The following is a 24964-nucleotide window of genomic DNA, read 5'->3' on the forward strand; positions in this document are numbered from 1 at the left end:
CTAGCCTGCCATGTAGTGCACGGCGGGCGGGGCGGTGGCGGCGGCGCGGCGCTCCATGTTGAGTTGCCACCCGAGGCTGGGGTGGTAGCCGCGCGCGGCGAGCTCCCGGTACTCCTGGCACAGCGCGCACCGCTCGCAGCAGAAGTGGACGCAGCAGTCGCCGCGGGCTCCTCGGCGAGGCCGTGCTGCCGCGCATCTTGCCGCGGTACGAGTAGGTGTAGATCCACTGGCACCCGCCGGTCACCGTCGCCAGCAGCGCGTACCTGGCGGCGCTGTCGCCGCACGACGTCGACCCCCCATGTCCACCATCTCCGCCACCCGCCCGACCCGAACGTGACGCACGGGCACCACCATGTCAGGCAGCCTGCACACACACGCGCACACGCAAGTATATATCGACGACGTCCATTAGTTACTCGACGGCGAGGCACCGGCCGGCGGCGAGGGAGGTCTCGATCGAGGAACAAATTAGGTACGTACATAGGTCGAAGCAGTCGAAGAGTCCGGACGACCAGCTGGCCGGCGCGGCTGCTGGCTTGTCTAGCTGCGGCATCGATCTCTTTCTTGTGAACTTGCTGTCGTGCAGTGTAGTAGCTTTCCCCTTACACCTGCAAGGACGATCGATGTCGTCGTTTGCGGGCAGAGTGCTTATATGGCGAGCTGTCGTTTAGTATTGTGATATTGTCTGTATATTACAACGAAATTTTAGTTGATAAATATATCAATATTCTATTGTTAACTACTTATATAAATAGTGGTATATGGATCTTTTCGTCCTATAATTGTTTTATCTTCCCCCAAAAGTATAGAGTGGTGGGGTATGGCCTCTCTCTTTCCCAAAAAAAAAGGAGTTAGCATGTGTTCTTATCATAGCTTTTCCTTAACTACTTATTTTGTTTATGTATGTACATTTTCTAAATTGGTGTTTTTTTTGGGTATTTGTTCAAACCTATTATCCTCGGCTCCTAGCCCATTAAACCACCAAAACAAAAACAATTAATTCATCACCGGAGGAGAGGAGAGTTTCCCGCCTAAATTGCATTGAAAGTAAACGGAATCTGGGTATAGAGCAAATGAAACAAGAGGAATACGTGTGTAGGAAGAAGAGAGCATACACAGGGAAATACAAAGAAGAGAAAAAGAAAGAACACCAAGAGGGACTAAAGTGAGGCCCCTAGCTTGACATTTGACAACATCATTTTTTTGCATGCAACAAGGAAGCTCTCGGAGTCAGTAGATACTGGAAGAAGGCCTTCTGCCACGCGCAAGCTGTCTCTGCTTCCGGAGATCAAAGTTTGTGGATGTCGAAGACCACCTACGTATAATCATCCAGAATCAGATTTCAACATCTTCAATCAGCCAAAACAGTACTTATGTCTGAGCTGGGCTCAAATCAGGCCTGTTGGGCCTGCATTGATTTTTTAAGGCTTTCCCGTTTTGTTTTCTTGATATTTTCGGCTCAAGTGGGACTAGTTTGAAACGGCCTTGTACATCTTGCTCCGGCTCGGAAGATTGCACCCCTTGTCTTTTCAGTTACGAGCAATTTTACGATCCAAAATTTTAATATAAAATTTTGATACATCTTGTTACCTAGGTACTAGCAGGTACCAAATTTTACACTAAAATTTTTGGTAACTCTCAGTACCTACTTAAGACATGTAAAATTAATCTTCAGTTATACTACTACTGTAGAAGTTCAAATTTAATTTTTTAACCTTAAATTTAAAATTAATTTAGATTTTGTCACCGAAGTTTATTTTCCACCATTGTCTTTTAGATCACTAAGAATATGTATATAAAATTTTTATTTATAAATTATTTTTAGTTTACAATATGTCGTTCATAATCCAAATTTCATCGTGAGGGAGTAGCCCAGTCATTGCAGGGCTTATTGTGGTGGCCCAACAGCGTATGAGCGCATTGTACGATGGAGGCGGTGTGGGGGCTCGAGCCCACCACTATCCCGCTTAGATTATGGGGGGCTTTTTTAAGCCTCTCTAAAATTTTAATCACATATCAATGGAAAAAGGACCTAAGCTACATATAGTTTGTTCATACGATTCTGTTTGATAGATCCGCCGTTTGATGTGGTGTGAAGCTGTCGAAGGGATATGATGCTGCATGCTCATCTCCGCTAGCTGCTGTGATCGAGCTGACTGCTATTGCCAAAGGACGATACGATACTCTTCGTCGACGGCCATTTGCTGTTTGTGCCGGGAATGGATGCAGGATGGTTTATATAGTGGTCTGTCAATTGATTGGTTGGTTCAATTGACGCGATGATCATTATCAGTGCATTCCTAGCTTCAAGCTAAAGTACTTTTAAAACAGGGACCAATCCAAAACAAAATAAAAGTGAGGACTGAATATCTCTTCTTCGATTCTTCAACCTCTCTTTTTATGACATATGGCGGAAAATTTAGAGGGTCTTCGTAGGCCCAGAGCCGGCAGTGGGAGCTAGAGACCATTAGCCCCCTTGGCTCATGGCACATCCATGCACCGCTGTTTAAAAATGACGATTATTAGCTGGTTGACGTATTGCTTTGTTACTTGTTAGCCTGATCGATCCAGCGATTCCAACTTGATTGCCGCCAGAACCAGCAGCAGTATTTGCCAGTCAGACTCAAGGTTTCAGATCAACGATTATCTATGTATTTGTGAGCTCAAACACACATGCATGGGTGAGCTTCTCCGACTGCCTCACCGTTGGATTGGGACTAGGAAAAGTCTACGATATGTAGAATAACTTGATTTTGAATCGAAAATTTACATGGGACAAATGCAGCAAACTAACAATTAAGTTAACTGCAGAACAAAACAGATCATGCCCCACCGTACAAAACATCGATTGATTTGCAAAGACAGTTGCAAAGAATTATCATGTAGCACCTACTCCCTTCAGTTTGACAATTTATACTCCCACCGATTTTTTTAACGCCGTTGTTTTTTTGATTTAAGTTTGACTCTTCGTCTTATTCAAAAAATTTATATAATTATTAACTATTTTATTATGATTCAATTTATTAATAAAGTAACTTTAAGTATGATTTATAGTTTTGTATATTTGGATTAAATTTTTGAATAAGACGAAAGGTAAAACGTAAATAAAAAAGTCAACGACGTCAAAAAAAAACCCTGGAGGGAGTATCATTTTAGAAAGAGTTTTATTTCTTACCATTGGGTGGATCCAACGATCAAAAACGATTTGGTACCGCGAGATACCGATACCTCGAGGTACAAAAGGAAGGATGTGAGTAAAACTTTTTTAGAAAAGGTTGAAGTTAAACTTTAAAAACTTTGACCAATAATAACTCTAAAATATTTAGTTTGAAATACTAAAACACCACGTATATATTGATAAGCCATACAAATACATTAATGAAAGTAAAATTTTATTCATTTATTATATATAGTATAATTGAAAATGACAATTTTAGATATGTTTTAGAGATTATGTCGTTATGGACACGGGCTGTTTAACAGTCGTAGGTGCAGAACGAGTAGGGAGATGGTTGTTGATAGTCTTCCATGGTAGCTAGGTTGGCAGTAGCATGGAGCCGTTGACATTGCACCATTGTAAAATACGTGCATTCTAATCGTATCAAGATCTCGCGGAACGAGATTAGGTACTGCGCCTTAATTTGTTAATTGATCGTGTCTATCACACATTGTCAAAACATGAAGTATTCCATCCATCTCTTCAACGATGATAACTTTAAGATACTTGGAAGTTGGAAATCGTGATGCGAAATGGACCTAATTAACAGTGCATATGTTAATTAATTTTAACCCTATAAAAAAGCAGTGTGATATGCAATATATAATTTGCATTGCATGCAGAGCCAACTTAATTTTCCAATTATTGAAGCACGGAGACGGAGTATGTAACAGCTAGGTTGACTTGGCCATCACCATTATGCCGCGATCAAAAATAATTTGATACCACGAGGTACCGATATCTCGAGATACAAAAGAAAATATGTGAGGAAAACTCATGCCAAAATAGGGTTACACGTAAATTTAGCCAGAGAAAGCGTTACACCTAGACGTGAGCATTCGAAACTGAACTTGCGGTCTTCGGATGCCAGGATTCAAAACACAGTTGAAAATCCTACTTGCATGTGTCATGCGAGTGTGTATAGTTGTCTAACTATCTCCAGTAAAAAATATAATTATTTTTATATTATTTAATAGATAGTAAGACTGCATTAAAATATTATTTTAATGAATAATTTTTGAATTTTAAATTCATAAGATTCTATTTATAACTCTTAAATTATTGCAATGATTGGAATTATATATATGAATTATTACATGGATGCTTATATTATGATAGAAAATTTAAATTATAAAAATATTTATAATCTGGAAAGGATGAATAGTTGACTGGTAGCCTTGTACTTAATTAAAGTCCTAATCTAACAACATCGTGCATTGCCGTAGCCCGTAGGATATGCTACTGTATAGTAGTACCCTCGTTGACAAATAATCACACAGGTAATGGACTTGTTAACTTTAGACTAGAGCCGCTTAATTTGCAACAATATATTGATTTTATCCCTTCATTTTTATTTCAAAAATGGGGCCGGCCGGCGGCTAATTTGGAGCAAATTAACACAAGAAGCAACCCATTAACTGCAGAAAATTACAAAAAACTGACCGTGCATCACCAATAGTCTTGGTCTTTTCATTTTGTTTATGCTTATGAGTCAAAATTTAAATTTTAATGTTAAATTTGAGGTTGATTTTTGTGTTTTTCATCAATGTTTTCACCCTTGTCTTAATCTCTAAAAACAAAAACATGTATATAAAAAAATTATCCATAATTTATTTTTCGTTTACAGATATATTAAGCCAAAGGGCCACTCCATGCATTTACAAACTTACAGAGTTACAAATACATCAAGCAAGAATTCATGTAATTTACCACACATGACCAAAATCTTAACTTGGATATATATATACTCGACAAATAAAAAGATAACTTTTTAATTGGACAACTCTTTTCACACATTTAAATATACGGACTTGAATCCCTGTACTGCTCACTAACATATATAACACATGTCACTGAGCAGAGGCCAAGGATCCTAACACAAAACTATACATGAACACGATCGAAATGAATGATATGATACGGAAAAAAAAGAGAGAGAACATGATATGACAGGATGAAGGTATAATCAACGGCTCATGTGCTGCGCGGCTGGGGCGGCGGCGTTGCCGCGCTCGACGTTGAGGTGCCAGCCGAGCTTGGGGTCGTAGCCGCGGGCGACGAGCTCCCGGTACTCCTGGCAGAGCGCGCACTGCTCGCACCAGAAGTGGACGCAGCAGTCGCCGCAGGCGCCGTCGGCGAGGCCGTGCTGCGCGCGCATCTTGCCGCGGTAGGTGCAGGAGTAGATCCACTGGCACCCCGTGAGCGCGCACAGCAGCCCGTACAGCGCCCCGCTCGAGCCGCACGACGACGACCCCCTGTCCACCATCTCCGCCACCCTCCCGAACGTGATGCACGGGCACCAGCACGTCAGGCAACCTGCACCAAATTTTGCATTTTTACGTTAAAATTAGCTTCACTTCGATCGGTTAATTTGCCATGGCCGCCGGCGGCCGGCCGGCGAGGTCGACGGACGTACAGAGGCCGCAGTCGTCGAAGCAGTCGCAGAGGCCGGAGGACCACGCGGCGGAGCCGACGGGGAGGCCGGTGACCGGGCCGGCGGTTGGCTTGGCCATCTCGATCTTCTCTTCTCCTTCGTCGCCGGCGTGTGAGCTAGTATATTTTTGGTGTGTGATCGATGGAGTACTTGCTGCTTGGAATGAGCATGGGTTGGGGGAGTGGAGGAGGCTTTATATAGTGGACGTGTCAAGAACGGTATGTATGAATGAATGCGTGTCGTCGTCAAGAGTACTATCGTCAAGTTGATTGATTAAAAGGGTTGGTTGGTTGATGTAATAATTCTCTCGCCCGGTCCAACCAGCGTTTCGTTGACCCAGTACAGTTGACGCGGGCTACCCGAAGCGGCACGCAGGCATGGATTTTTCCTTTTTGCATCTTTTTAACATTTAGTTTCAAAACAAATCATCCGAAAATATGTTTCTAAAATCTACGGTATTTGACTACACCATCCCACCTAACATGACGATATAACATTGTGGTTCTGTAATTAATTTGTCTGTCAGTACGATAGTATTTTTGTCACACAGACGCATGATAAAACTTTACCGCGGCTAGCCCGCTAACATGAGAACACAACATTGTCATGTCAATCATACTAGTCTCGCTGCCATCGCAACACAATGATGTCACTCTAGCGAAACTAACATGATATCGTTGTTTTCTAACGTCAGTGGTCAAGCGTGGCTAAATTGTTAGTTTTGAAAATAACTTTATAGAAGATCTTTTTAGAAAAATAATATAAAAATTGCAATAAATAAATAAATAAATTCCACACAGCATACCCGCTAATTATGCTAGTTCATGGCTATAATCCCAATACCACCTTGGCTTCACACTCATCCTTAATCTGAGGATATATTAATTCTTTTGATCAAATCTGATGTATATACAAAGTATTATTATATAATCCTATTTATTTATATATAGGACGGGGCCATGCTTGTTCTCGCGGCAGTTGGGATTTATAAACTATAATCAGCCAGAGTTCTAAAAAAATATAACTATCCAAATTATTAATTGCGTGTGTTCAGGGTTCTCTTCGTCTCTCTTTTGCAGATGTTGATGTTGCTAATTAATTAGCAAGACAACAAGGAATTTCGCCTCTATCTTCTCGATTGGTATATCATTTATCTGAATCATCTCATTTGTTTTATTTTGCAACGAAAATGTACACATGTCAGAATCTTTTTTTGGGGCATTTTCTTGTATAAATTTCCGCCGAGACATTTTTTTTTCTGAGAGAAAATGTCGTTCATAATTAATCAATCGCAAGTTGCGAGAAAATCAGAACCATATAAGAAACAAATGTCAGTGTCATACAACGCCCCTATCAAAGTTATTTCCCGGATAGGCTACAGTGTTTCGTGTTACAAACCGCAAGCAATATATAAGTAGAGCGTGCATCTTGTCGATATCATATAAAGAGCAAAATAGACTCTACCTGATAAAAATCTCGGTGTTTTCTTCTTATTACTATTATCTCATATCAAATTTGGCACCGCTCAAAACCCTATATCTATAAATATCGTAGTTTGACCTTGACCTGGGAGGAAAAGTTAGGCATGATTCCCTATATCAGTAAATATCGTAGTTGGACCCTTGACCTGAGAGGGAGAGTTAGGCATGATTCTTATTGGCTTGTTGGAGGAGTCACCCCTTATTTACCATGAGATATTAGCACACTTTTCAAAGCATTAATCAGTGTTTTTCAAAAAAGTACATGTATATATTTATAAAAAAGATTAATAATTAATACTTAATTAATCAGGTATTAACGAAATATCTTTTGTTTTAGGTGCGGCTTGTATACCAGGTAAGCCTCTGCCGAACACTAACTTAGGTTGACTTGGGCTACACCACAATTTTCAGCTGAACTTAACCATGACAAACGAAATGAGAAAACTTATTAGCGCGTAATTAAGCACTACATAATACACATTTAGAGTAAGTTATTTTTAAAAAAGAAAGTTGTGTACAGAAAGTTATTAAAAACACATATTGATTAGCATTTCGTAAAGCTTGCTTTACGGGAAGCGATGACGAAGTAGCTAGGTACTTAGGTTGGGTTAGGTTTTGGGCACTACAAGGGACGTGCATTGCACGTACGTGAACATAGGCAGTTTCTGTGCGGTTTCCTGCAAGATGCGGCCGTTGATTTTACCTCAAATAAAACGAGATCCCAAAGCTGGAAACCCATCTGCATCTCGGGGATAAGCGTACGGACACGGACTCATCTATTTGCTTATACTTCTATTTATAAATTTAAATTTAAATTTTCAACCTATAATTTAGAGTTGATGTTAATAAAATTATTTTATTTTATTTTTTAAGCTTTATCTTTAGATCGCTAAGAATATATATATATATATATGACATGTTTGGGACAGCTTCCGGTTTACAACTTTTGAGAATCTACCGTTACAGATTCTTTAAAATGAACTAAGAATATAAAAGCTGAAGAAGTTGGGTTTTAAAGTTTTTTCAGATTCTCAGAAACTGGCTAGCTATCGAGCAACTGCTTCGGATAAGAAACTTTCCAGCACCAGCCGGTTGGGACGACTCCGGCGGGGACCAAGCGGACCGGCGAGCGCAGGGGGGGAGTACGTCCGGGTCCGGCCAAAACAACGCGTGATTTGTCTCGTCGCGTCCACTTACGACCGCGCCGCCGCTGCACGTGATTGATGTGCGCCCGGTTTCGCTGCTGCTAATTGATGGTACACCGGTCGATCAAATATGCTCGAAATCAGTGGGTCGAGGAAGTTTTGCAGAGGAAGCAGGGTCTATGTATCCGAAATGACGCTGTTGAACTTGCGAGCCGTGTTTTATAACATATTTATAATGAAAAATTCTAAAATTAACTCTAATTTAAAGTTAAAATTTAAATATTAGTTTATAAGACGGGCACTTTCATTTGCATATATATATATATATATGTATATATATATATATATACTCATTTTAGTTTTTTATTTAATAAATTTTTATGTAAATATGTAAAAATTATAAGTCATTAATAAATCAAAGCATAGCAAAATAATTAGTAATTATATAAAATTTTTAAATAAGTGAATGATCAAATATATATCTAAAAGTTAACCGCGTCGAACAAAAGAAAGAGGAGTTTAGTTATAATGCAATTATACCCTTATCTTAATTACATTTAAAATTTTCTGTCCTTGGAAAAACCGTCGAGTATGCGTATAACTATTCCCGTCGGATAATAGAGTGACTGACATGTGTTGTGCTCTTCACAAAATTCCATTTCCAAATTCGATCCACGCGTTGAGAAAATTGAAAAAGATTGGTGGTGAAAAATTCGTCTTCCATCACGTCCAATGTACTATCTGTCTTTTCCATATTTGGTGCCATCTGCAGAAGCAATGAATCATGGACAATGGTTGGGGAATTCAGTACGTCCTCTCCTCTGGTGGATAAGGCCACATTTTTTACCCAAGTTAACTAATTTATTTTTTCTCGTTTTTCGTACGTAAGTTTCCTAAATTGCTATAACGATGTGTTTTTTTTAAAAAAATGTATATAGAATAGTTAATTTAAAAATTATATTAATTCATTTTAAGTTTTTTATAGCTAATAATTAATTGACTATATGTTAATTTGTTGTTAAGCTTTTCGCATGTTACATAACCCACTAAATAACACAGTCTTAAATGCCGGAGGAGTTTTCGTATCGATATTTATTAAAATAAGGTGAGCTCAAATTCATACCGACTAGCTCATCAATTTAGGGTGCTAACTCGTAAGATTTGAAATATTTCTATAGTGGCCAAGTCTTGCGAAGAACAAAATTTAATTTTAACTCCAAACAACATACTATAATAATTGAGAAAAGAAAGAAAAATAGCACCTAAGCTAAGAACTACTCCAGCCCAGCTAAAATCATAGCTGAACTGGACTAGTCTATAATGCCATTGATTAATTCAATGGTCCAGCGTTTGACCATTCTTCTTATTTGAAAAATTTATTAAAAAATTAAAAAAATTAGTACTACTATTTATGTTTTATTACATAGTAACATTAAAAAATTTTAATCATAAAAATTATTCAAATAAGACGAAGAATCAAAAATTCTAAATAAAAACGCAAAAATTCGTTTATTTTGGAACGGAGGTTGTACGTACTTACAGGAGAGTGAGATACGCAGCTACTTTTTTTAAATACTGGGCTTGTCTATTTACCAATGGACCGATTCGTTGATGTGAAACGGTTTTAAAAAAGAATATAAGACACATGAGATATTAAAAATACAATATTTTAGCTCTCCCACATGTATTAGGGCTTGTTTGGAAAGCTTCTCCCAGTTGCAGCTTTTCCCAAAAGCCGCTTATGGCAAAAGCTTCCCCAAACGGTCCACAACTTCTGAGAAACTGCAATTACAGATTCTGAAAAAATGAACTAAGAATCCAGAAGCAGGAGAAGCTAAGTTTACGAGCTTTTCTAGATTCTCAAAAGCTAGCTACCAAGCTAAAAAAGCTAATTGGGTGATCTATTAGCTAAAAAAATAAATCAATCACTTTATTGATAATAAACAAAATTTTCCAAGAAAAGGAAGTGCTGTTAACCTAATCAAAGGCCTGGTGGACGAGCAATAGATGCAGACAAGTTCGCATCAGCATCATCACGAAATAATACATCAATTAATTGATCATATAATTAGAGAAAAGCCGGTGCTAATTAGTGTGATGCAGTACGTCAGCTAGGTCGATCACGGCGAGGAGTCGGTCGTCGTCGCCGGCTCCGGCGTCGGCGCGTCGACGGGTCCGATGGCCTGCTCGATGAGCGAGCGGGTGATCCGCAAGAACCTCTCGAAGGCCTCGTTCTTGTCGAGCATGGTGGCCTTGACGGGGGAGGGCGGCGCGTCCCGGCAGCTCTCCTCGCAGGACCAGGTGTCCCTGTCGGCGACGTCCATGAAGAGGCGCACGTCCCGGAACTTGGCGGCGATGTCGACGTCGCCCTCGGAGTCGTCGAGGTGGGAGACGGCCTCCTCGATGTCCTCCGCGCACTCGTCCAGGCACTGCCACGTGTCGGTGTCCTTCACGATGTCCAGCTCCGCGTGCGCGAACGTGCCGGCCGCCGCGCCGATGGCGGCGGCGGACCGGATGGCGTGCTCGGCCAGGAGCTGCGGGTTGTCGCCACCGGCCCTGCACTCCGGGATGGCCGACAGCACGGTGATGCAGACGTCCGGGTGCGGCGTCTTGGCGCACGCCATCATCAGGGGGCTGCCCGCGGCGGCGGGGCGGGCCAGGAGGAAGAGGGAGCTGGAGGCGGAGAGGATCAGAGGAAGAAGAAGAAGCGGGGAGCCGCGTGCCGCCGCCATTGTCGGTGTCTCAGCTTGACGGAGGAGGGGCGGGCGTACGTACGGGTGGGGTGGAGGAAGGAGGCGATATATGGTCGGAGCGGTGGGCGGATCGATGGCGGCCGCACGCGCGCGCGCAGGGGTTCGTGTGGTCGGGAGCGTTTTGTGAGCGAGCGTACTCCTCCTGCTATGGCGAGGGACGCGCGGGCGGGCTCCGCCATGGACGTGGCAGAGCTTGCATGCAGCTCAGCTGAGCTGACTCCCACGCTTTCTGCGGCGGCTGCCTCGTCGGAGAAGACGACTTGTTCGCCTCTCTCTCTCTCTCTCTCTCTCTCTCTCTCTCCTGGGCCTTTTGTACTGGGCTTTCTTGGGCTGAATTCGCCAGAGGGAAAACGTGCTGGGAGAATTCGCGCGACCGTGGGCCGTGAATGAACCTCATGGTCCATTGGAGAATGTGTCATCGGAAGAATTTGTATTCCCATGTGTGTTTTACTCGTTCTGTTTTAAATATTTTAAATATTTGATATCATTGACTTTTATATACATGTTTAAATATTTATGTTATTTAATAAATATATAATTATTAATCATTTTGTTAAGATTTATTTTATTATTATATTTAATTTAAGCATGATTTATATATTTTTCTATTTTTGTTTTTATTTTATTTGAATAAATTGAATGGTTAAATATGTTTCAAAAAGTCAACGGCGTCAAACATTAAAAACCGTAGGGAGCAATTGTTACAAAATGATGGTCCTTACTAGTAAGCCTATTTTACACAATCAAATAAGTGGCGTGCAATGAAGTATAGCTTTTATGAATTTCCACAGTATCCTTTGTTATGAACTAAGCCCACTCTTTGTCTCCGCTCGCGGTGCGTTCAGGAGCCCAAACTTCTCTCCCCCGACTTGATTAATTAAATATTAGCTACGAAACTTAAAAAATATTAATTTTTAAAGTAATGTTTCCATATAAATGTTTATAAAGAAAAAGCATACTTGCCGGTCTTTGAGAAAGTGTGCATGTGTAAAATTAGAGAGTCTTATCAAATTGTACTATTTTTTGGGGCTTTAACTTTTGCCACTGTTATAAATGTTCATAACAGATTTATCACTAGACCCAGATATGATAAACTCGTAAGAGCCCACATGTTATAGATAGCGAGTGATAAATCTGTTTTGCCCCCTCCTCAATAAAAAGTTAAGTTTCCCCATTTTTCCTTTTTGGGTTAGCCTTTTTGTAGGTTGTAAGTAGCCAGCATCCATTCATCTATTTCACGGGTACATGTCGATGCACGGTCAATACAAAATTTATTCCTGGAATTGAAATTCGGCAAAGATTTACATAACTTGATGTGCTCTAGATTCGGTCAAGAAATTTTGTTACAAATTTTGAAACAATGCAAAATGGTGCTTCTTCTTGGACGTGTTAGTTCATGCGGCGGTGGGTGCTACGGGCGTTTGCTCATGGACGCGTCGGTGAGGGCGAGGGCGACGGCGCAGAGCTTGCCGAGCTCGCCGATCCTGTCGACGATGTCCGGCGCGGCGCCGCCCTCCACCTTCTGGCACTCCTCCATGCACGTGTCGCCGTCCGCCCTCGCCTCCGACACCCCCACCTTCGCGCCGACGGCGTCCCGGCGCTCCTCCAGCGCGGCCTTGGACCGCCGCAGCTCCGCCACCGCATCCTGGAACTTGGCCAAGCACCCCTCCAGGCACTCCGGCGGCATCCCGCCGGGCATCTTCTCCAGGTTCCTCACGAAGCTCGCCGCCTCCGCCCCGCTCTCCGCCGCCAGCGACAGCGCCAGCTCCGCCAGCGCCGGCATGTCCGCCGCCGCCTTGCTCTCCGGCCTCGCCGACAGCACCTTCACGCAGTACGCCTCGTGCTTCGTGTGCCGGCACGCGTCCTCCACGGTGACCGTGGCGGCGGCGCTCCGGACGGAGATCGTGACGGCGACGGCGACGACGACGACGACGACGAGACGGAGAGAAACAGCAGCCATGTCGATCCGTACGATGGCGAGGTAAAATTTGTTTCATGAAAACACTAGAGGTAAATGCTCTCATGAGGTAAAAACGTGAGGCCGAGAGGATTTACCGCTGCATGATGTCTAGCATGATGCAGGGAAATGCCAAGCGTACGGACGATACCCACGTCATCCGGTCAACGAAATTATTTCAACATTGACCATGCAAATTTAGTTTAGCGGTAATGTGGTATACACCAAAATACAATCAGTGTATCGTTGAGACAAAGCGATTGTTTGGCTTTATCGGGGAAAGAAAAAGCTAAATAGCATATTTGTAAATAAGAAGTAATTTGTGATCAAAATTTTTATATATGTGTTCTTACATATCTAAAAGTCAATGCTGAAAATAAACTACACTGAAAAAAAAACCTAAAATATAATCCAAATTTAAGTTTGAAAATTCAAATTTTGACTTTAAGCATAAGTAGAAGCAAAAAGATTGGGGGGGAAAGCATTCAGGCACAGGGAAAATGCTTTGGAACAATGCAATTAGCAAAGAATTGGATTAATAAATTATTGAGTTTTACACAATTTACAAATCATTTGTTACCGTATCTACATTATCGTCCTTGAGCAGCTGTTCCAATAATGATTCCATTGTACTTATGTAACTAGGCATGTAATGCTCTTTTATCATGTTTGGTGCTAGCCTTATTTTGCCATACAAATCTCTTGGTGTTTCATAAATACTGATGATCTCATTGCTGCTGGATCCTTCACCAGGATTTGACTCAGGTGAGGCCATTGCAACCATGTGGATGATTCTTCCAGGAGGAAAAAACTGTCGTGAACTGCAGGTTGGTTGCGGTTCTTTCTGCTTGTGTTTGCCATCGCCGTTTTGCTTCAGTGATTCTTGTTCCTCCTTCCCTGTCAAGGATGATTGTTCTTGTTCAGTGTCCAGAGCTCCATTGATGTTCACATCCCCTTGCGGTGCAAAGCCTAACCCAGCAACAAAGTTGATACTGGTGGCATCATCGCTGCAAGCTAGTACAATCTTTTCTTCAGCTGTAACAATCGACACAGCCGAAAAGTCCTCTTCTGGAATAGAATTATGATCCGTTCGGTGCTGGTAGCAGTCCCTGTTCAGCCCATTTGTTTCAGGATGTGTGGTTTCAGCTACATGTTTGAGCAAGGGCTGCATTGACAGAACACAAGGTGTCAGAAAATCATCAGCCCCTCGATGTTCAGAGTTACTCACACTGGCACTAACAGACTAGATCAGAAAAGCGAGTTAGTTGCTTTTTGGTAGGTGCGCTGCAAAGTGTTTCTAGGAGAAGCAGAAACATGTGTGCTCGAAATTATTTTGTAATGCATGTATTGTCAATAAGTAATCATCCACACCAAATATTTACCGAGATCTAAATAACAGAGAAGATATGAAGAACTGTGATCATTATGTTGTCGGTATTGATTGGGACTTAGTGCCAGAAATAAATGTGTGGAACCCCAGGTGTTGCTAGTGCATTAGACCCGCTAGGTAATCCAACTGGTGATACTTGTGCTTGGATCTGATGCAGCTTAAGGACGCAAATTATCATTGTGCTGTTTTAGGTTCCAGTAACAACAGCAACCATATGATTTGTATAGAAATTATATTACCTCAGATATGCTAGAATCAGGATCTGTGCCCTTCCCCGTTGGATAAGATACAGGCAGCATATGAGACTTGATGAAGGCTACACGCTTACTTATTGTTGCAAATAAGCTGAGGTGAGTTTGATCCTGTGCATCATCTAGCTTTGATGATACCATTACCTGCAGTAGGGGTGCAAAAGTTTCAGTGATGATAGAACACTGGTGGGAAATAGGGTATACGAGGTTATTTTCACTGTTTATCGTATATGGATACAAATTCAGCATGCCAATGAGGTTCACATTTCAACTGTTAAGCTAAGACCTCTATTGCATCATAAAATCAATATTTAAGGTTTACTATCTTCATGAAGAAGGCTCTTACTATTTGTTTCTTGAAGTATCACAATATATTAATGTATTAACACTTACTAAGATTTTAAATGTTTTCTTCCAAAACACGAGAATGCCATACTAGTTAAGGTCTGATTTTAGTATGTTGACGCATAGGACAGTAGCCACTAGAGTACCTCAGCTCGCAGGTTCTCTGCAGAAACCTTTGAAAAGGCTGGCACCACATCATTTCTGTTGACAAGAGAAGTGATGAACTCTTTGCCTGACTCCGCCAGCTCCCATGTCATACAGGCAGCTATACAAAACAGTAATTCTTTAAAATTCTGGAAATTAATTCCTCTCTTAATTCTAGAAACGTATGTTTGTGTGTGTGTGTATACACACACATACACAACAACGGCTAATTTTCCATTATGAAGGTTGTACAAAAGAACACTCAACCAAACAGTTGGTATACACAACCAAGAACACCCAACAACAGCTAATTTTGTAGCAAACATTTGGTATAACAAATTTTACTGCTACTTTCTTTCCACCCATTAAATAGTGAAACAGACTAAAGTTACTAGCTGGACAAAACATCAAAGAAAACATATGATTATCCAAAATTCATACAATATCTCGAAAAGGTAGAGGTATGCAAATGTGGGTTTAAAGATATAAAAATCATGAGAAATCACTTACGAGGTGCAAATGCCAGACACGCACACGATGAGAACTCATGATGCTCATGAAGAATATATGTCAGAATTGCCCCAATACCTGCTCCCATTGAATGCCCAATGATCTGATACAAAAGGTGAACAAAAGTGTGTTGCGTTGGGTCAGAAATCCTCAGAAAAATAAACATGACAAGAAAGAGGAAGAGAGATCTGATTGTGCTGCTTAACTGTCCCACTATTATTTTTTAGAAAAAACATATTATTTCAAACAAGGAATAAGACTAGCTTTATTCAACAGTTGGAAGCAAACCACTGAATGATCTGATAAACATAGAAGTTACAACATACAAACTCCAACTGCATCATTTTGTTGGCTTTTCTACAGCTCATATACCTTAAAACCTGCTGGATGCTGTTAAGATACGTAAATAAGGATCTTCATCTACAGGCAGAGTAGATAAAAAGGGAAAAAATATGTACAGATCACTGCATAGTGCAGAGGCCATGCACAGTGCTAGTTAGAATTACCTTTATTTGGTAATCAGGGAATTTTTGTACTGCCTTATGAAGATGGGGCATACCAAGGTTAGCAATCCAACGAGCTGCAGCAAGCATCCCACAATGTGCATATCCTAAAACCACGTTGCTGATCTGTCCTTCGCTTAAAACTATATGGTGAAAAGGAACCTCGGAAGCAGCTGCAGCTGTTAGACGCTCCTTAGTACTGATAGCACCCCGAATGAAAAGCAGAAAGCACTTGGATTTTTCGTCACGCACAAGTGCAAAAGAAGGTTGCATAAGCTGCATTAAGTTGAGAGTTAAGAGTGAGTCAACATGTGGGGGGACAAATACAAATTGCAGGTGTAAATACTTAAGCATGAGATAAGAAGAATATAGTGATACACTGATACTTACTCACCCTCGCCCTAGCCTTGTGAATTAGAACGTCTTCTTGATTGTACCCACCAAACTTAAGAAACGCTGAAAATGTTTTCTTTGAGTAGAACATGCAAATCTTCAAGTACTCAAGAAGAGAAGCTACTTCGGTATGTGCCTCGTGACCTTTTAGTTGGAAGCAATCGTTTCCACTATACTCATGCTGCAAATCACCCTAAAGCAGGCAAACAAGAGAAAAAATACAATCACGACATGATTAAGAAAGCGATACAGAACCAAGGCGATTATATTTTGTATAGCTTATCCCCTGTCAGCAAGCCCTCTGCTATGGTCACATTTATATATCCAACAGAATAAATGCGAAATTTATGCTGCTAAGAGGTCATCATCAGAACATCAGAGCTAAGTAGCAGTCAGTCAGCTTCTCTCCAGTCTACACTCACCGTCTCACCGGAAGGACATACTATTGAATTTTGATATAGTGAACAGCTTTGCAGATAAACAAACCACATTATATTGATCTGACCGCGGAGTGAACCCTGGTCCAGCTTTTAGTTCTGCTAGCAAATTCAGACTGGGTGTCTGGCTCAACCAATAACCAACTTATATAAACTGCACATAGATCAGTTTCGTATTCAGATCACCATTTAGCGGGAACCTTGACCACTATGAACGACGCATACAGCTCCTCAAACGAGTTTGGCGCTGGGAAAAAAAAACCCATGAATCCGATCTTACAGATCCATGAGGTTCGAGGATCCGGAGATTCTGGCAGAAGCCGCGGCTGCCAAAGCTCGAGTATGATCGAACATTGCAAGTACAAGTACAAGTGAAGGCGTGAAGCCAATGAAAGCCGCTGACCAAACATGGAGCCTATTCTCTAAAAAAACATGGAGCCTTTATTTCCCAAAATAAAAAGAAAAAAAGACAGCCTTGCTTGCAAGTCAAATCAAGTCAAACCTCGAATTGGCCATAAATCCTGCCTTTACGCCGAAATTTTCCGCAAGAGTAAAACGAAAAAGGAAGAAAAAGTCTACTCAAAGCAACTTACTCGCTATACACTAGTGGAGGGAATCGGAGTACCACCCTAACACCGATCAGTGCGATTTGATCGCGGTTAGAACATCGTGATCAGTGAATTTTCGGTAAAGCCATTGAGGGAAACGATCCTTCGATTGCAAGGAAGAAACGCGAAGCAAACAGAGAAACGAACAGGAGAACGGAATAGTGACTGGGGCTGAGGAAATCACGAGGCAGAATGCGAAAAATCTCACAGACCTGGCGCTTCATGTGGCGCTTGATCCCGAAGGCGATGCCGTGGAGGCCCCAGCGCCCGACGGTGAGGTCCCACGTGCGGCGCGCCGTGCGCGCGGCCACCGCCGCCGCCTCGCAGCACGTGGACGGTGGCCTGTGCGGCCACCCCGCCTCCTCCTCCTCCTCCTCCTTCCCCTCGCCGCCATCCCCCGACGACAGCAGCCGCGCCTCCTCCTCTTCCCCCGCCTCCGGCGCCAGCCGCGGCCGGCAGCAGCCCAGGAGCACGTAGACGACGACCGCGGTGCCCGAGGCAGCCGCCGCCCCCGCGGCGGCGACGGCGGCGGGCATCCGAGATTCGCGGCGGCCGCGGGTGCCGGGAATCGAGGTGGGATTTGGGGCGATCGCGAGGCGTTGAAGTGGTGGAGACGAAGAGGAAGTGAAGCTTCTGTCTGCGAAAGGGTGGATTTGTAAAGTGGAAACTTGCAACTTGCCCCCCAAGTGAAGTCATATACTTCCTCCATCCCATTTAATATGGGATTTGACTTTTTGTTAGTAATATTTGACCACTTGTTTTATTAAAAAAAATTAAAAATATTATTTATTTTGCTTGTTATTAAAAGTAGTTTAAGTATTACATATAAATTTTTATATTTGCACTAAATTTTTGAATAAGATAAATAATTAAAAATTACCAGTGAATAGTTAAAATCTCATATAATATGGACGTAGGGAGTATGTAGGTAGTAGAAGTTTTTTGTTTTTTGAATTTGTCCTGGAATTTGTAGGAAACTTGACAATCAAATTTGTTTGGTTTTATGAGGAAAATTTCAAAAACAAATTGTTTGCTGAGGTGGCAATAATAGTGTTATTGTTTCAGATTGGGCACCGACATTTAGTCTTGTCTAGTTTTTGTAGAGTAAAATTTTAACATTATGTTAATTTATTCATTCACTTGTATTTTCAATTAGCTATCTGAAAACTTGGATAATCCAAAATCTTGTGATGTTTCAAACATGGCCTCCATGGGATGTACTCTGTCGCTGTCAATATAAGTTCGTTCATAGTCTGTTATCTACCACAGGTCCACCAACAAATTAAGAAGGTTATCCGTTCATTATCTTAATTTCCCATCCATTAATTACTATTTTTCTGTTTATGATAGGTAGCTTAGTCTTCCTTCTCACGACAAAAAGGGTGTCGTCTTTTCTTTGGACCGAGAGAGTAACCATCAAGGCTATCGTAGATATTTGTTTTGTTGGCAATAATACTGCCCGTGATCTTATTTTCAATCATTGTTCATCAGTCAGAACTCACAACACGTGATTTGCATTTGTATAGAAAAAACATTTCAATTCCGATGGAGATTGAATGATTGGAAAATTGACATAACCCCCGATGCTAGTATTTCATTTTTGTTTGACATCGGCTTTGTTTCTTTGCTAGATAAAGATAAAAGACTATCTAATTTTCCGATGGCTATTTAATGAAACAAACAATATAATTAACTAAATGATACATAGTTTAGTAAGTTATATGACCTGTATATGTATTTTGACATGATACGGATCTAAATGATACACAAAAGATCGATCGTGTACGTTACTCTTTTTCTGTTAAAAGTCGTGACGGGTCAAGTCAATCATCCAAATAAAACAGGCTAATCTCAAGATCAAATGCTACTGTAGCTAAAATCCCTTTTGCTAAAAAGCCCTAGTAGAAACGAACAATTGCGACCCAGAACGGTAGCGGGTTCCGGATGCTTATCGGCAAGGGAGGGAGAGCGGGTGGGCCCGGGATGACAGCGTGGATCACATGGAGGCGCCAATTGGTCAGCACGACCATATGACTCAGAAGCCCACCTGGCCCACCAGGCCACACAAATGATTGCACATACAAAATTTTCCTCACCATGAACTCGCAAACCCACCCCTCCCCGCCGACACCGACATGTGGGCCCACGTCTACGTACGGGGCCCACGTGTAAGAGGAAGCCGGGAGCGAGCGTTTTTTGTCGCGAGGTGGAGGGATGATGCTCGCGGCCCCCCGTGGGAAGATGCCTCCAGCGTCTGGAGGTGGGGCCCACATGCAGTGGCACGTGATTGTGTTTCTATTTTTTTTTACTCCTCTGGCGAGAAGATCCTTCCTACCGGTGGGTCTCTCTCCGAGCCGTTGGATCAGGCTACGGACGGCCGGATGGTGGTGGGAGGATATTCCTATGATCTTTGGGTATCGTCACAACGTGGAGCTGGGAATCTCGGCCGCATGATGCTGCTGCTGCCGCCGCCAACTGTTTGCAGGAGATTCCCCTGTTTGATTGCTGACGCGAGCTATCCTTCGATGTGTTTTCCCACGATTCCACTATCCGATCTTAAGTCAAAGAGGTGAATTGGGATAGTTATTTGAAGACGGATTATCAAAAAAGATTTCAATATTGCTATTGTTTCATCGGTTGACATTTGGCATTTCAGAACCTAGGTATTGATTGTCTTGGCTGTTGGGTCTCAGTCCAAATGGCCAGGACGTCATCTTTAACCTTGGATCAGAGCAAAAGGAGGGAGAAGAAAGGAACAACGACTGGCCGATGAGAACGAACTTTGGTAGAAAACTTTTGGATAGGGGTTTCTTGGTTGGAGGCGGTGGGAAGTGATAGGATGCTCGTGAGGGCGGCTTGGTATAGTGCAAAACCTACGGTGGGTGGTGGAGATGGGCAGGCGTCGATGGTAGCACCGTAGCTATGGACCAGGATGAAAGCTCTGGTGGGTTGCGTTGGATACGAGAGTATCGGAATTATAGTAGTTAATAGTTAGGGAAGAATGGTTTCGAGGCGCACGCCACCTGGATTGAGAAGGAGGAGAGTGGACAGTGGAGGGTGAGGGAGGAGGCCAAGAGCTAGGGAAAGGGTACTCACCAGCACCACTAGCGTCTTCTGGCACTGGCAAGCGTGGGTCAAAGGTGAGGACAGAGGCGAGCTCAATCAATGGCTGTGAGTGAGCAACAAGTGGAGAAGAAATGATAGAGTTACAGTTCATACATAAATCTCGACACAATCTCGGCCATAAGAATTTTGAATTTCCAGCCTTAAATTTAGAGTTGATTTTGAAGATTTTTCAACATATTTTATTTTTTAGTCTTTGTTTTTATATTGCTAAGAACACGTATATAAAAGTTTTACTTACAAATTATTATTTTTACAAATACGTGTTCAACTTTCTATTAAAAAAAGCCCAAAAGATGACTGATGAGTAGGCAGACCCAAAAGACACATTGGCGACCGATTGTGTACATACACACTTTGAAGAGTGGTCCAGGATCAGTGTTGGATCATTTGTTGTTAGGCATTGCGAGCTGTAATGTGGACATGATACAGTGCGTATTCAGTAATACTTGCTTGCTACCAGTAGTAGTGTTCAGTCATTCTTCATCTGCAGCAACACGGAAATCATTTGCATTGCTCATTGAAATAGTCTTTTTGCTCCAAGCAGTGGACAAATCTGCACCGGCAACCGATGCATTAGCAGCCTAACTTGCTGCAGTGCTGCTGGGTGAAAGTCTCGAAGCATTCTCCCGTTTGTCTGAATCCTTTTGTCAAGCAGTGCTAGCAGTAGCAGAGTAGTACTAGCCTTGCCGATCAATCGAGACAGACATTGCTGTCAGGGTCTCACGGCTCAAGGAAAGTAGTTAGCTAATTGGCAGCTGAAAGCTTAACAGCACAGTGATTTCTGAATGTACTGTCAACAATGGTGTTCTGTTTCTTCACAAATGATACAGAAAACACAACCCAGATTCTTGACATGGTATGTTAAGCATGTATGAACCGGGTGATGGTGATTCAGTCTCGTTGGTATGGCATCTGACAACATGAGTTTATTAACTGCAACGGTCTGACCAATTGTTGCTGTAGTTTTGTCGATACAGTATAGCAGCGACCATCTGAACAATTGGAACCTGACAGCCATTCATTCTGCTGATCTGAATTTGTGTGCACTGTTTGGTCCAAGAAACGGGGGATGGTTCCATTCAGATGACGATGATCTGAGAGGCCAAATTCTGAATCACAACCCCTGCATTTCCAGATCAGAATTCGGTAGCAGCAGGACTTTGATCGCCATGGCCAACCTAAAGCCTTGGACGTTTGCAGCAAGAAGACAAATCCCAAGTCTCAGAGACGAGCTGCACATGTTGATCTCTGCAGCCCTCTGTCCATACAACATACTCTACATTTTTTATTAACACAGTTTTGAGTTTATATTTGATCATTTATCTTATTAAAAAGTTTATATAATTAGTATTTATTTTATTATAAATTGATTTATTATTAAAGGTACTTTAACCATGACTTATATTTTTACATATTTACATAAAAGTTATCAATAAGACGAACATAATAAACGTGAATCGAGAAGTTGACATCGTCAAATAGAAAAAGGATGGAGCACTGTCACCCTCATCTTTTTGCTATTCCTATACTTATAAGCTAAAATTTTAATTTTTAACCTATAGATTTAGAGTTGATATGCATTTTTTATAGTTTATTTTTTAATATTGACTTTTGGATCGCTAAGAACAAACATATAAAAGTATTCTACACAAATTATTTTTCGTTTATAAATATATCATTTTGCTTATTTCTAAAATAAGTCAAAAGATGGACACCCACCTTACCTAGGCCCCACATGTTTTAGTCTGGATTAGGAATAATTAACTATTTACACTCTTATACGTATAAGATGACAAATATGTAAATTCGTTATTATAGCAGTGGAAAGAAATTAAATGCCCTAGCCCAGATTTTGTTTCTGTTGAAATGTTAGTCTCTGGGTACGTTCGGTCTGGATTTTTTTGTCAGACTTTTTCTAGGCCTGGCCTGAAGCCTAGCTCGCGGTTTGAACAAACCTAGTCTGAATAGATGATAGATTGTTTGATTCTATAATAACACTATTACTATAATAAAGTTGAAAGCCATTTTAAACTATTTATAAGAAATTTATATAGGTACTTTTTTTAAAAAACACCATTACGGAATTTAGCAAGTGTATTCGTGACAACGTAGTGTAATATAATCTGAAAGATAAAATGAACGGTGCATCACTCGAGCAAGAAGATTAGAAGAACATGTGGGTTGGTATCTACTATCCCTACAACGGTGGATTATTTGTATCTTTTTTAAGGAAAAAAAAAAAGAAAAGACAAGAAAAGAAAATACACAGCACATCTGCAGTTCTGCTCACGCAGACATAAAAGATAAGCAAAACATATAACATTTCTCGATTAGAATGTGAATCTGAATTCTTCCACGTAAAAATCAAATTAAATTCTGGCGATCTCAGAGACGTTTTTTTTTTCCTCTCCTGGCCGCGATCCACGCTGTTCAATCTGCTGCTTTGAACGGTTACTATAACTGGAAGCGCGGCGACGCCTGCACTGCGCTGCGCTGCTCGTCTCGGCTGCGTTCTCACTGCGGCCACGCCACGCGGCTCCGCTACAAGTAGTGGAGTTGCATTTGCATCGATCTGCATGGCCGTGGAGGAGGGGAGGAGGAGGTGAAGCGGATCGGGTGGGGGGCAATGGCGGTGGATGGCGGCGGCGGCAAGGCGCAGGTGGTGGCGGAGGTGTGCGCGGCGGCAGCGGCGTTCTCCGCCTGCCCGCACCGGCGCCGGTCCCCGCGCCGCCCGCCCTTCGTCGACTGGTACCTCGTCCTCGCCGTCGCCGAGGCCGCTCCCGAGGACGCCGTACGCCGCCGGTACCGCCAGCTCGGTGCGTGCAACGCCGCCGATGCCGATCGATTCGAATTTGGTTTGATTTGGTATTTTTTTTGGTCTCCGGTTTGACGCGTGCGGCGTGGCATTGGCATGCAGCGCTGCAGCTGCACCCGGACAAGAACACGCACGCCAAGGCGGAGGTCGCATTCAAGATCGTCTCCGAGGTAATAGCAATCTCCTGCCTCCGCCGCGTGCTTCCCTTTCCCTCCACTTTTCCCGACTCCCAATGATGGCTTGGAATCTGCGCCATTCTTCTCCTCCTCCTCCCCCCCTTTCATTTTTCAGATTAGCTTGTTCGTTCAATGTTTAGTTCAACTCTTTTTTTACCTTCCGATCGATTCAGAATTTTCAAATCGATTTGAAACTTGGAATCCGCCGCTGTTCACCGTAACAGTGATGAAACGTGGTGTGATTAGCGATAGTTTTTTTTTTGCATCGTAATTAGTAGTCGTTGGTGTTTAGCGAGGGGCCCCCCGTTTCGATTTCGTTTGGATTCTGCTTTTTGATGCAACGATCGGAATGTGTGTGTGTGGGCGCAGGCGCACGCGTGCCTGACCGACAAGGCACGCCGGCGAGCCTTCGACGACGAGCGGGCGGCCAGCTACTGCGCCGCGTGCCACGACAGGTTCAGGCACCGCGCGGAGAGGAGGGCGGCGCCGGCGACGTCGGCCAGCGGCGCGCACGGGAAGCATCGCGGCGGGACGAGGAGGACGCCTGCGGCAACGCAGGCGCTGCGGGAGGTGCAGAACCGGCTCCGGGACGAGTGCCGGGTCATCGACAGCTGCCTCAGGGCCAACGACGCCGGCGCCGGCGCGCGGCGGCGCCAGTCGTTCCCGCTCTTCGACCCGTCCGACCGGCACCGGTTCCCCGGCTACCCACACACGCGCCCGCCGCCACTGTTCGCCGGCTTCGGCGCGGCGGCGGAGTTCTGGCGGTTCGAGGAGAATCTCGGCGCCGTCGATCAAAAGTGTAGAGGCGGCAGCGGCGAGTCGCCGGTGTACGAGATCAGAACCGCGCCGGAGCGATCGACGAGAACAAGGCGTCATTGGTGACGACGAACTGACGAGTGGCAGATTTAGCTTCCTTCTTTCTCTGAAAGAATCGTTCGTTTGCATTTTTTTCAGATTGGTTAACTTTCTGTACTTTATTTTACGGCAACGTAAAAAAGGAACACAGTGAATTTCCCAGATTTTGGATCATCCGCAAGGGTTTGAAAAATCCTTTTTTAGGATTCCCATTATTCAGGGGGCAAAGGTTATTCAAAAGAACAGCACCGTGATTGAGCCCGTGTTCTTGTCTACAAATTTTTGATTTTTTACGGACCTAAATAGTAAATAGTGTGTTTCATACAAATGTTTTCATATGAAGCTTGATCTTTCTACAGCAAATTTTAAAGTTTGCTTCATTCGTACCCTTAAAAGCTGTAAAAAAAATTCAGACAATCCTAAA

The 24964-nt window shown here is 42.7% G+C and overlaps 5 protein-coding genes and 1 pseudogene across 5 annotated transcripts; 1 reads left to right on the plus strand and 5 right to left on the minus strand.

The window, feature by feature from the left end:
• On the minus strand, positions 1–553 carry LOC102719007 (annotated as a pseudogene).
• Positions 554–5093: 4540 nt separating this feature from the next.
• Positions 5094–5807, minus strand: LOC102720129 (cell number regulator 10-like). The gene is made up of 2 exons (XM_006650775.3): positions 5634–5807; positions 5094–5533 (listed from the first exon to the last, which is right to left on the minus strand). Exons 1-2 carry the CDS (start codon positions 5728–5730, stop codon positions 5184–5186), a joined length of 447 nt encoding a protein of 148 aa, XP_006650838.1. The 5' UTR covers positions 5731–5807; the 3' UTR covers positions 5094–5183.
• Positions 5808–10181: 4374 nt separating this feature from the next.
• LOC102719288 lies at positions 10182–11062 on the minus strand. Its single transcript, XM_006651921.3, has one exon. The coding sequence runs from the start codon at positions 11007–11009 to the stop codon at positions 10398–10400; it is 612 nt and encodes a 203-aa protein (XP_006651984.3). The 5' UTR covers positions 11010–11062; the 3' UTR covers positions 10182–10397.
• Positions 11063–12284: 1222 nt separating this feature from the next.
• LOC102720415 lies at positions 12285–13027 on the minus strand. The gene has a single exon (XM_006650776.3). It carries the CDS (start codon positions 12988–12990, stop codon positions 12442–12444), a length of 549 nt encoding a protein of 182 aa, XP_006650839.2. The 5' UTR covers positions 12991–13027; the 3' UTR covers positions 12285–12441.
• Positions 13028–13491: 464 nt separating this feature from the next.
• LOC102720691 lies at positions 13492–18192 on the minus strand. Its single transcript, XM_006650777.2, has 7 exons — positions 17781–18192; positions 16525–16716; positions 16134–16406; positions 15628–15730; positions 15120–15238; positions 14617–14772; positions 13492–14152 (listed from the first exon to the last, which is right to left on the minus strand). The coding sequence occupies exons 1-7, from the start codon at positions 18102–18104 to the stop codon at positions 13550–13552; spliced, it is 1770 nt and encodes a 589-aa protein (XP_006650840.3). The 5' UTR covers positions 18105–18192; the 3' UTR covers positions 13492–13549.
• Positions 18193–23176: 4984 nt separating this feature from the next.
• LOC107303818 (dnaJ-related protein rsp1) lies at positions 23177–24859 on the plus strand. Its single transcript, XM_040522552.1, has 3 exons — positions 23177–23510; positions 23612–23679; positions 24055–24859. The coding sequence occupies exons 1-3, from the start codon at positions 23321–23323 to the stop codon at positions 24565–24567; spliced, it is 771 nt and encodes a 256-aa protein (XP_040378486.1). The 5' UTR covers positions 23177–23320; the 3' UTR covers positions 24568–24859.
• The last annotated feature ends 105 nt before the right edge of the window (positions 24860–24964 follow it).

This window comes from Oryza brachyantha, chromosome 3 (genome assembly GCF_000231095.2).
Source record: "Oryza brachyantha chromosome 3, ObraRS2, whole genome shotgun sequence".
NCBI lineage: Eukaryota > Viridiplantae > Streptophyta > Magnoliopsida > Poales > Poaceae > Oryza > Oryza brachyantha.